This window comes from Bombina bombina, chromosome 4, assembly GCF_027579735.1.
Source record: "Bombina bombina isolate aBomBom1 chromosome 4, aBomBom1.pri, whole genome shotgun sequence".
NCBI lineage: Eukaryota > Metazoa > Chordata > Amphibia > Anura > Bombinatoridae > Bombina > Bombina bombina.
The window spans coordinates 1,233,944,146-1,233,958,106 of record NC_069502.1 but is presented as its reverse complement, the minus strand read 5'-3'; the positions used below and the strand labels follow the sequence as shown (position 1 = coordinate 1,233,958,106).

The window sequence follows — 13,961 nt, the reverse complement described above, 5'->3', positions numbered from 1 at the left end:
TCTTCTCCCCCTTATGGAGCCAAAATGGCGGTTTCCTGCCCGAGACCTGACTCACCCTTCGGCTCCGATTCTCGGCTCTACACACACTCTCCTCCACTGCAGAATAGCCAACGGTCAGCTGATGCTCCTCTTCGAGCTCAATCTTTTCCGGAGCTGTTGCTTAGCAGTTATGGAGTGTTTCTCTCCTGTGGCGGCAACCGCTGCCACTTTCCTCCTCCCCTGTCTGTGACTTATGCGGTGAGGGAATCAGGTGTTAGATTCCTTGCCGACAGGGTTCCAGACAGGCACCTCTCCCCTGCCAAGGATGTCAGCGTGCTTTCAGGCTATTTTGGTGGTGGTGTTAGGTCAGATCAAGGGAACTGAGGATTCATTGAAGGAGTTTGTGAAAATGTTGAATACAAATTCTTTCAATATCCTCTTAATGATGTTGCTGAAAGTGAGCTAACTTTCCTTGATGTGAAAATCAAAAAGGAAGGGAATAGTTTTTTTGGGCCGGGCTTGGCTGAAATTATTTCCAACATTACGGTAGGAAAGGGTCATTACCTTTTCAGGATAAGAGGAATAAGCAGAAGGGACGTCAGAGTAATTTTTTGTTCCTTTCAAACTTCAAGGGTAAGCCTACCTCTCACTCTACAAAGTAGGAACAGTCCAAGCCTTCCTGGAGGTCCAACCAGTCATGGAACAAGGGAAAGCAATCTAAGAAGCCCGCTAATGACGCAAAGTCAGCGTGAAGGGTCTGCCCCCGATCCAGGACCAGATCCTCGCAGGATCTGGTATGCAGACCTAGTGGAGATGTCATCTCTCCCACCTTGGAGACTTCCACTGAGGAAAGACCTTCTACTTAAAGGACCCTTCCTTCATCCAAATCTCGTATCTCTGAAACTGACTTCTTGGAGATTGAGCGCTTAATCTCATCTAAGCGGGGATTTTCTGAGTCTGTCATTGAGACCATGATTCAGGCTCGTAAGCCTGTTACCAGGAAGATTTACTGCAAGATATGGCGTAGATATCTGTATTGGTGTGAATCCAGAGGCTACTCTTGGAGTAGAGTTCGGATTCCTAGAATTCTGGCCTTTCTCCAACAAGGTTTGGAGAAGGGTTTATCGGACAGTTCCTTGAAAGGTCAAATATCTGCCTTGTCTATTTTGTTACATAAACGTCTGGCGGATGTACCAGACGTGCAATCGTTCTGTTAGGCCTTGGTCAGAATCAGGCCTGTGTTCAAACCTGTTACTCCTCCCTGGAGTCTTAACTTTGTTCTTAAAGTTCTTCAGCAGGCTCCGTTTGAGCCTATGCATTCCTTAGATATTAAATTATCTTGGAAGGTTTTGTTTCTTGTTGCCATTTCGTCTGCTAGTAGAGTCTCAGAGCTCTCGGCATTGCAGTTTGAATCTCCTTACCTTATTTTTCATTTGGATAAGGTAGTTTTGCATACTAAGTTAGGGTTTCTCCCTAAAGTGGTTTCGGATAGGAACATTAATCAGGAGATTGTTGTTCCTTCTTTATGTCCTAACCCATCTTCTCATAAAGAACGTCTGCTGCACAACCTAGACATGGTGCATGCGTTAAAATTCTATCTACAAGAGACTAAGGATTTTCGCCAGTCTTCTGCTCTGTTTGTAGTTTTCTCTGGAAAACGTAAGGGGCAGAAAGCTATGGCTTCTCTTTCTTTGTGTCTGAGTATCATTCGCTTGGCCTATGAAACTGCTGGACAGCAGCCTCCTGAGAGAGTCACGGCTCATTCTATGAGGGCTGTTTCCTCTTGAAGCTTCTGTGGAACAGATTTGCAAGGCTGCAACTTGGTCCTCTCTACACACTTCTATAAATTTGATACTTTTGCCTCGGCTGAGGCTTCTTTTGGGAGAAAGGTTCTTCAAGCAGTGGTGCCTTCTGTTTAGGTTCCATGTTTTGTCCCACCCTTATCATCTGTGTCCTCTAGCTTGGGTATTGATTCCCAATAGTAATTAGATGATCCGTGGACTCACCGTGTCATTAGAAAGAAAACAAAATTTATGCTTACCTGATAAATTTATTTATTTCTTGACAAGTTGAGTCCACAGCCCGCCCTGTTTATTTGGACAGGTTTTTGTTGTATATAAACCTCAGGCACCTCTGCACCTTGTTGCTTCCTTTCTCTCCTTTACTTCGGTCGAATGACTGGGGTTGGAGGGAAGGGAGGTGATATTTAACAGCTTTGCTGTGGTGCTCTTTGCCTCCTCCTGCTAGCCAGGAGTGATATTTCCAATAGTAATTAGATAATCTGTGGACTCATTGTGTCAAGAAATAAATACATTTATCAGGTAAGCATAAATTTTTAGTTTTTCTGGTCGTAGGAAAGGTCAGAAAGTTTCTGCTTTTTCTTTGGCCTCTTGGTTAAAACTTTTGATTCACAAGACTTACTTGGAGGCAGGTCAGCCTCCACAGCAACGGATTACTGTTCATTCTACTAGGTCAGTTGCCGCTTCCTGGGGCTTCAAGAATGAGGCTTCAGTTAACCTATATGGGCAAGGCAGCTACTTGGTCTTCTTTGCATACTTTTACAAAACTCTACCATTTTTATGTTTTTGATACTTCTGAGGCAGCCTTTGGTAGGAAGGTTATTTGGCAGTTGTCTCAGTTTATTTTTTTTTGCCTGTTTATAATTTCTTTTTTAAGTGCATTAAAAATATATATATATTGGGGTCGTGGATTTAATTTCTCAGTGAAAAAATGTTTTTAAATCCCTCCCTTTGTTATTATGCGTGGACTCCACAGCTTGGGTATTAGTTATCAGGACTAATATGCTTACCTGATGATAAATTCATTTATTTTATGGTGGTGAGAGTCCGCGAGACCCACCCTATTTTTTTCTAGGGTTTCTTTTCTTTCTTTTCTTTTTTTTTTTTTTTTTTGGGTACCTCTTTCTCCTGCTTCTTTTTTATGGCTTATTTCTTTTTCTTACCTCACTTTGCTTGGCTATACGTTAGACTAAGGTAGGTGGGAGGGGTCTTATAGAGCTCTTGGGGTTTGGGAATCTTTGCTTCCTCCTAGTGGTCAAGAAGAGTAATTAATGGACTTTCACCACCATGAAAGAAATTAATTTATCAGGTAAGCATTAATTATGTGTTTTTGCTATTCCTGTTAGTGCCTCACCAACACAGCAGCGCGGCAGCGGCAGCACAACAGGGCGGGTACGAGATCCCAGCACGACTGCGCACACTACACAACCTGGTCATTCAGTATGCTTCACAGGGACGCTACGAGGTCGCAGTACCGCTCTGCAAACAAGCGCTAGAAGATCTTGAGAAAACCTCTGGCCACGACCATCCTGATGTGGCGACCATGTTGAACATCTTAGCGCTGGTGTACAGGGATCAAAACAAATACAAGGAGGCGGCTCATCTGCTAAACGATGCTTTATCAATCCGAGAGAAGACCCTTGGAAAAGACCACCCTGCTGTGAGTTACTGGGGTAGTATGGTGTGAGCTGGGTGAGAGGCGTACATCAGCTGGGGGAGGCAGTGCAGTGAGACCTACTGTGTATATACTAATGAGTGAAAACACGTGTGTATTTACTAATAATGCAGTGAGACCTGCTGTGTATATACTAATGAGTGAAAACACGTGTGTATTTACTAATAATGCAGTGAGACCTACTGTGTATATACTAATGAGTGATAAGACGTGTGTATTTACTAATAATGCAGTGAGACCTACTGTGTATATACTAATGAGTGAAAACACGTGTGTATTTACTAATAATGCAGTGAGACCTACTGTGTATATACTAATGAGTGATACGTGTGTATTTACTAATAATGCAGTGAGACCTACTGTGTATATACTAATGAGTGAAAACAAGTGTGTATTTACTAATAATGCAGTGAGACCTACTGTGTATATACTAATGAGTGATACGTGTGTATTTACTAATAATGCAGTGAGACCTACTGTGTATATACTAATGAGTGATACGTGTGTATTTACTAATAATGCAGTGAGACCTACTGTGTATATACTAATGAGTGAAAACAAGTGTGTATTTACTAATAATGCAGTGAGACCTACTGTGTATATACTAATGAGTGAAAACACGTGTGTATTTACTAATAATGCAGTGAGACCTACTGTGTATATACTAATGAGTGATACGTGTGTATTTACTAATAATGCAGTGAGACCTACTGTGTATATACTAATGAGTGAAAACAAGTGTGTATTTACTAATAATGCAGTGAGACCTACTGTGTATATACTAATGAGTGAAAACACGTGTGTATTTACTAATAATGCAGTGAGACCTACTGTGTATATACTAATGAGTGAAAACACGTGTGTATTTACTAATAATGCAGTGAGACCTACTGTGTATATACTAATGAGTGAAAACACGTGTGTATTTACTAATAATGCAGTGAGACCTACTGTGTATATACTAATGAGTGAAAACAAGTGTGTATTTACTAATAATGCAGTGAGACCTACTGTGTATATACTAATGAGTGAAAACAAGTGTGTATTTACTAATAATGCAGTGAGACCTACTGTGTATATACTAATGAGTGAAAACACGTGTGTATTTACTAATAATGCAGTGAGACCTACTGTGTATATACTAATGAGTGAAAACAAGTGTGTATTTACTAATAATGCAGTGAGACCTACTGTGTATATACTAATTAGTGAAAACACGTGTGTATTTACTAATAATGCAGTGAGACCTACTGTGTATATACTAATGAGTGATAAGACGTGTGTATTTACTAATAATGCAGTGAGACCTACTGTGTATATACTAATGAGTGAAAACAAGTGTGTATTTACTAATAATGCAGTGAGACCTACTGTGTATATACTAATTAGTGAAAACACGTGTGTATTTACTAATAATGCAGTGAGACCTACTGTGTATATACTAATTAGTGAAAACACGTGTGTATTTACTAATAATGCAGTGAGACCTACTGTGTATATACTAATGAGTGATAAGACGTGTGTATTTACTAATAATGCAGTGAGACCTACTGTGTATATACTAATGAGTGAAAACAAGTGTGTATTTACTAATAATGCAGTGAGACCTACTGTGTATATACTAATTAGTGAAAACACGTGTGTATTTACTAATAATGCAGTGAGACCTACTGTGTATATACTAATGAGTGATAAGACGTGTGTATTTACTAATAATGCAGTGAGACCTACTGTGTATATACTAATGAGTGAAAACAAGTGTGTATTTACTAATAATGCACTGAGACCTACTGTGTATATACTAATGAGTGAAAACAAGTGTGTATTTACTAATAATGCAGTGAGACCTGCTGTGTATATACTAATGAGTGATAACACGTGTGTATTTACTAATAATGCAGTGAGACCTACTGTGTATATACTAATGAGTGATAAGACGTGTGTATTTACTAATAATGCAGTGAGACCTACTGTGTATATACTAATGAGTGAAACACGTGTGTATTTACTAATAATGCAGTGAGACCTACTGTATATACTAATGAGTGAAACACGTGTGTATTTACTAATAATGCAGTGAGACCTACTGTGTATATACTAATTAGTGATAAGACGTGTGTATTTACTAATAATGCAGTGAGACCTACTGTATATACTAATGAGTGAAACACGTGTGTATTTACTAATAATGCAGTGAGACCTACTGTGTATATACTAATGAGTGAAAACAAGTGTGTATTTACTAATAATGCAGTGAGACCTACTGTGTATATACTAATGAGTGAAAACACGTGTGTATTTACTAATAATGCAGTGAGACCTACTGTGTATATACTAATGAGTGAAAAAACGTGTGTATTTACTAATAATGCAGTGAGACCTACTGTGTATATACTAATGAGTGAAAACAAGTGTGTATTTACTAATAATGCAGTGAGACCTACTGTGTATATACTAATGAGTGATAAGACGTGTGTATTTACTAATAATGCAGTGAGACCTACTGTGTATATACTAATGAGTGAAAAGACGTATATATTTACTAATAATGCAGTGAGACCTACTGTGTATATACTAATGAGTGATAAGACGTTTGTATTTACTAATAATGCAGTGAGACCTACTGTGTATATACTAATGAGTGATAAGACGTGTGTATTTACTAATAATGCAGTGAGATCTACTGTGTATATACTAATGAGTGATAAGACGTGTGTATTTACTAATAATGCAGTGAGACCTACTGTGTATATACTAATGAGTGAAAACAAGTGTGTATTTACTAATAATGCAGTGAGACCTACTGTGTATATACTAATGAGTGAAAACAAGTGTGTATTTACTAATAATGCAGTGAGACCTACTGTGTATATACTAATGAGTGATAAGACGTGTGTATTTACTAATAATGCAGTGAGACCTACTGTGTATATACTAATGAGTGATAAGACGTGTGTATTTACTAATAATGCAGTGAGACCTACTGTGTATATACTAATGAGTGAAAACACGTGTGTATTTACTAATAATGCAGTGAGACCTACTGTGTATATACTAATGAGTGAAAACACGTGTGTATTTACTAATAATGCAGTGAGACCTACTGTGTATATACTAATGAGTGATAAGACGTGTGTATTTACTAATAATGCAGTGAGACCTACTGTGTATATACTAATGAGTGATACGTGTGTATTTACTAATAATGCAGTGAGACCTACTGTGTATATACTAATGAGTGATACGTGTGTATTTACTAATAATGCAGTGAGACCTACTGTGTATATACTAATGAGTGAAAACACGTGTGTATTTACTAATAATGCAGTGAGACCTACTGTGTATATACTAATGAGTGAAAACACGTGTGTATTTACTAATAATGCAGTGAGACCTACTGTGTATATACTAATGAGTGAAAACAAGTGTGTATTTACTAATAATGCAGTGAGACCTACTGTGTATATACTAATGAGTGATAACACGTGTGTATTTACTAATAATGCAGTGAGACCTACTGTGTATATACTAATGAGTGAAAACACGTGTATATTTACTAATAATGCAGTGAGACCTACTGTGTATATACTAATGAGTGATACGTGTGTATTTACTAATAATGCAGTGAGACCTACTGTGTATATACTAATGAGTGAAAACACGTGTGTATTTACTAATAATGCAGTGAGACCTACTGTGTATATACTAATGAGTGATACGTGTGTATTTACTAATAATGCAGTGAGACCTACTGTGTATATACTAATGAGTGATAAGACGTGTGTATTTACTAATAATGCAGTGAGACCTACTGTGTATATACTAATGAGTGATACTTGTGTATTTACTAATAATGCAGTGAGACCTACTGTGTATATACTAATGAGTGAAAACACGTGTATATTTACTAATAATGCAGTGAGACCTACTGTGTATATACTAATGAGTGAAAACACGTGTGTATTTACTAATAATGCAGTGAGACCTACTGTGTATATACTAATGAGTGAAAACACGTGTGTATTTACTAATAATGCAGTGAGACCTACTGTGTATATACTAATGAGTGAAAAGACGTGTGTATTTACTAATAATGCAGTGAGACCTACTGTGTATATACTAATGAGTGATAAGACGTGTGTATTTACTAATAATGCAGTGAGACCTACTGTGTATATACTAATGAGTGAAAAGACGTATATATTTACTAATAATGCAGTGAGACCTACTGTGTATATACTAATGAGTGATAAGACGTGTGTATTTACTAATAATGCAGTGAGACCTACTGTGTATATACTAATGAGTGAAAAGACGTGTGTATTTACTAATAATGCAGTGAGACCTACTGTGTATATACTAATGAGTGAGACGTGTGTATTTACTAATAATGCAGTGAGACCTACTGTGTATATACTAATGAGTGATAAGACGTGTGTATTTACTAATAATGCAGTGAGACCTACTGTGTATATACTAATGAGTGAAAACAAGTGTGTATTTACTAATAATGCAGTGAGACCTACTGTGTATATACTAATGAGTGAAAACACGTGTGTATTTACTAATAATGCAGTGAGACCTACTGTGTATATACTAATGAGTGAAAACAAGTGTGTATTTACTAATAATGCAGTGAGACCTACTGTGTATATACTAATGAGTGAAAACACGTGTGTATTTACTAATAATGCAGTGAGACCTACTGTGTATATACTAATGAGTGATACGTGTGTATTTACTAATAATGCAGTGAGACCTACTGTGTATATACTAATGAGTGAAAACACGTGTGTATTTACTAATAATGCAGTGAGACCTACTGTGTATATACTAATGAGTGATACACGTGTGTATTTACTAATAATGCAGTGAGACCTACTGTGTATATACTAATGAGTGATAAGACGTGTGTATTTACTAATAATGCAGTGAGACCTACTGTGTATATACTAATGAGTGAAAACACGTGTGTATTTACTAATAATGCAGTGAGACCTACTGTGTATATACTAATGAGTGAAAAGACGTGTGTATTTACTAATAATGCAGTGAGACCTACTGTGTATATACTAATGAGTGAAAACAAGTGTGTATTTACTAATAATGCAGTGAGACCTACTGTGTATATACTAATGAGTGAAAACACGTGTGTATTTACTAATAATGCAGTGAGACCTACTGTGTATATACTAATGAGTGAAAACAAGTGTGTATTTACTAATAATGCAGTGAGACCTACTGTGTATATACTAATGAGTGATAAGACGTGTGTATTTACTAATAATGCAGTGAGACCTACTGTGTATATACTAATGAGTGAAAACAACGTGTGTATTTACTAATAATGCAGTGAGACCTACTGTGTATATACTAATGAGTGAAAAGACGTGTGTATTTACTAATAATGCAGTGAGACCTACTGTGTATATACTAATGAGTGATAAGACGTGTGTATTTACTAATAATGCAGTGAGACCTACTGTGTATATACTAATGAGTGAAAACACGTGTGTATTTACTAATAATGCAGTGAGACCTACTGTGTATATACTAATGAGTGAAAAGACGTGTGTATTTACTAATAATGCAGTGAGACCTACTGTGTATATACTAATGAGTGAAAACACGTGTGTATTTACTAATAATGCAGTGAGACCTACTGTGTATATACTAATGAGTGAAAACACGTGTGTATTTACTAATAATGCAGTGAGACCTACTGTGTATATACTAATGAGTGAAAACAAGTGTGTATTTACTAATAATGCAGTGAGACCTACTGTGTATATACTAATGAGTGATAAGACGTGTGTATTTACTAATAATGCAGTGAGACCTACTGTGTATATACTAATGAGTGATAACACGTGTGTATTTACTAATAATGCAGTGAGACCTACTGTGTATATACTAATGAGTGATAAGACGTGTGTATTTACTAATAATGCAGTGAGACCTACTGTGTATATACTAATGAGTGAAAACACGTGTGTATTTACTAATAATGCAGTGAGACCTACTGTGTATATACTAATGAGTGAAAACAAGTGTGTATTTACTAATAATGCAGTGAGACCTACTGTGTATATACTAATGAGTGAAAACACGTGTGTATTTACTAATAATGCAGTGAGACCTACTGTGTATATACTAATGAGTGATAAGACGTGTGTATTTACTAATAATGCAGTGAGACCTACTGTGTATATACTAATTAGTGATAAGACGTGTGTATTTACTAATAATGCAGTGAGACCTACTGTGTATATACTAATGAGTGAAAAGACGTGTGTATTTACTAATAATGCAGTGAGACCTACTGTGTATATACTAATGAGTGATAAGACGTGTGTATTTACTAATAATGCAGTGAGACCTACTGTGTATATACTAATGAGTGAAAACAAGTGTGTATTTACTAATAATGCAGTGAGACCTACTGTGTATATACTAATGAGTGAAAACACGTGTGTATTTACTAATAATGCAGTGAGACCTACTGTGTATATACTAATGAGTGAAAACAAGTGTGTATTTACTAATAATGCAGTGAGACCTACTGTGTATATACTAATGAGTGAAAACACGTGTGTATTTACTAATAATGCAGTGAGACCTACTGTGTATATACTAATGAGTGATAAGACGTGTGTATTTACTAATAATGCAGTGAGACCTACTGTGTATATACTAATGAGTGATAAGACGTGTGTATTTACTAATAATGCAGTGAGACCTACTGTGTATATACTAATGAGTGAAAACACGTGTGTATTTACTAATAATGCAGTGAGACCTACTGTGTATATACTAATGAGTGAAATACGTGTGTATTTACTAATAATGCAGTGAGACCTACTGTGTATATACTAATGAGTGAAAACACGTGTGTATTTACTAATAATGCAGTGAGACCTACTGTGTATATACTAATGAGTGAAAAGACGTGTGTATTTACTAATAATGCAGTGAGACCTACTGTGTATATACTAATGAGTGATAAGACGTGTGTATTTACTAATAATGCAGTGAGACCTACTGTGTATATACTAATGAGTGAAAACACGTGTGTATTTACTAATAATGCAGTGAGACCTACTGTGTATATACTAATGAGTGAAAAGACGTGTGTATTTACTAATAATGCAGTGAGACCTACTGTGTATATACTAATGAGTGATAAGACGTGTGTATTTACTAATAATGCAGTGAGACCTACTGTGTATATACTAATGAGTGAAAACACGTGTGTATTTACTAATAATGCAGTGAGACCTACTGTGTATATACTAATGAGTGAAAACACGTGTGTATTTACTAATAATGCAGTGAGACCTACTGTGTATATACTAATGAGTGATAAGACGTGTGTATTTACTAATAATGCAGTGAGACCTACTGTGTATATACTAATGAGTGAAAAGACGTGTGTATTTACTAATAATGCAGTGAGACCTACTGTGTATATACTAATGAGTGAAAAGACGTGTGTATTTACTAATAATGCAGTGAGACCTACTGTGTATATACTAATGAGTGAAAACAAGTGTGTATTTACTAATAATGCAGTGAGACCTACTGTGTATATACTAATGAGTGATAAGACGTGTGTATTTACTAATAATGCAGTGAGACCTACTGTGTATATACTAATGAGTGATAAGACGTGTGTATTTACTAATAATGCAGTGAGACCTACTGTGTATATACTAATGAGTGAAAACACGTGTGTATTTACTAATAATGCAGTGAGACCTACTGTGTATATACTAATGAGTGATAAGACGTGTGTATTTACTAATAATGCAGTGAGACCTACTGTGTATATACTAATGAGTGAAAAACACGTGTGTATTTACTAATAATGCAGTGAGACCTACTGTGTATATACTAATGAGTGAAAGACGTGTGTATTTACTAATAATGCAGTGAGACCTACTGTGTATATACTAATGAGTGAAAACAAGTGTGTATTTACTAATAATGCAGTGAGACCTACTGTGTATATACTAATTAGTGAAAAACGTGTGTATTTACTAATAATGCAGTGAGGACCTACTGTGTATATACTAATGAGTGATACGTGTGTATTTACTAATAATGCAGTGAGACCTACTGTGTATATACTAATGAGTGAAAACACGTGTGTATTTACTAATAATGCAGTGAGACCTACTGTGTATATACTAATGAGTGATACGTGTGTATTATATAATAATGCAGTGAGACCTACTGTGTATATACTAATGAGTGATACGTGTGTATTTACTAATAATGCAGTGAGACCTACTGTGTATATACTAATGAGTGATAAGACGTGTGTATTTACTAATAATGCAGTGAGACCTACTGTGTATATACTAATGAGTGATAAGACGTGTGTATTTACTAATAATGCAGTGAGACCTACTGTGTATATACTAATGAGTGAAACACGTGTGTATTTACTAATAATGCAGTGAGACCTACTGTGTATATACTAATGAGTGAAAACAAGTGTGTATTTACTAATAATGCAGTGAGACCTACTGTGTATATACTAATGAGTGAAAACACGTGTGTATTTACTAATAATGCAGTGAGACCTACTGTGTATATACTAATGAGTGATAAGACGTGTGTATTTACTAATAATGCAGTGAGACCTACTGTGTATATACTAATGAGTGAAAACGTGTGTATTTACTAATAATGCAGTGAGACCTACTGTGTATATACTAATGAGTGAAAACACGTGTGTATTTACTAATAATGCAGTGAGACCTACTGTGTATATACTAATGAGTGAAAACAAGTGTGTATTTACTAATAATGCAGTGAGACCTACTGTGTATATACTAATGAGTGATAAGACGTGTGTATTTACTAATAATGCAGTGAGACCTACTGTGTATATACTAATGAGTGAAACACGTGTGTATTTACTAATAATGCAGTGAGACCTACTGTGTATATACTAATGAGTGAAAACACGTGTGTATTTACTAATAATGCAGTGAGACCTACTGTGTATATACTAATGAGTGAAAACACGTGTGTATTTACTAATAATGCAGTGAGACCTACTGTGTATATACTAATGAGTGAAAACACGTGTGTATTTACTAATAATGCAGTGAGACCTACTGTGTATATACTAATGAGTGATACGTGTGTATTTACTAATAATGCAGTGAGACCTACTGTGTATATACTAATGAGTGAAAACAAGTGTGTATTTACTAATAATGCAGTGAGACCTACTGTGTATATACTAATGAGTGATAAGACGTGTGTATTTACTAATAATGCAGTGAGACCTACTGTGTATATACTAATGAGTGAAAAGACGTGTGTATTTACTAATAATGCAGTGAGACCTACTGTGTATATACTAATGAGTGAAAACAAGTGTGTATTTACTAATAATGCAGTGAGACCTACTGTGTATATACTAATGAGTGATACGTGTGTATTTACTAATAATGCAGTGAGACCTACTGTGTATATACTAATGAGTGATACGTGTGTATTTACTAATAATGCAGTGAGACCTACTGTGTATATACTAATGAGTGAAAACACGTGTGTATTTACTAATAATGCAGTGAGACCTACTGTGTATATACTAATGAGTGAAAAGACGTGTGTATTTACTAATAATGCAGTGAGACCTACTGTGTATATACTAATGAGTGAAAACAAGTGTGTATTTACTAATATTGCAGTGAGACCTACTGTGTATATACTAATGAGTGATACGTGTGTATTTACTAATAATGCAGTGAGACCTACTGTGTATATACTAATGAGTGAAAACACGTGTGTATTTACTAATAATGCAGTGAGACCTACTGTGTATATACTAATGAGTGATAAGACGTGTGTATTTACTAATAATGCAGTGAGACCTACTGTGTATATACTAATGAGTGATACGTGTGTATTTACTAATAATGCAGTGAGACCTACTGTGTATATACTAATGAGTGATACGTGTATATTTACTAATAATGCAGTGAGACCTACTGTGTATATACTAATGAGTGAAAACAAGTGTGTATTTACTAATAATGCAGTGAGACCTGCTGTGTATATACTAATGAGTGATACGTGTGTATTTACTAATAATGCAGTGAGACCTACTGTGTATATACTAATGAGTGAAAACACGTGTGTATGTACTAATAATGCAGTGACACCTACTGTGTATATACTAATGAGTGAAAACAAGTGTGTATTTACTAATAATGCAGTGAGACCTACTGTGTATATACTAATGAGTGAAAACAAGTGTGTATTTACTAATAATGCAGTGAGACCTACTGTGTATATACTAATGAGTGAAAACACGTGTGTATTTACTAATAATGCAGTGAGACCTACTGTGTATATACTAATTAGTGATAAGACGTGTGTATTTACTAATAATGCAGTGAGACCTACTGTGTATATACTAATGAGTGAAAACACGTGTATATTTACTAATAATGCAGTGAGACCTACTGTGTATATACTAATGAGTG

At 35.6% G+C, this 13,961-nt stretch overlaps 1 protein-coding gene across 2 annotated transcripts in view; it reads left to right on the top strand.

Moving 5' to 3' along the window:
- Positions 1 to 13,961, top strand: part of KLC4 (kinesin light chain 4) — a 253,008-nt gene that overhangs the window by 66,641 nt on the left and 172,406 nt on the right. For both annotated transcript variants that reach the window (XM_053712779.1, XM_053712781.1), the window contains exon 5: positions 3,125 to 3,438. In XM_053712779.1, the coding sequence (XP_053568754.1) occupies positions 3,125 to 3,438 (314 nt within the window). The remainder of the gene's footprint in view (positions 1 to 3,124; positions 3,439 to 13,961) is intronic.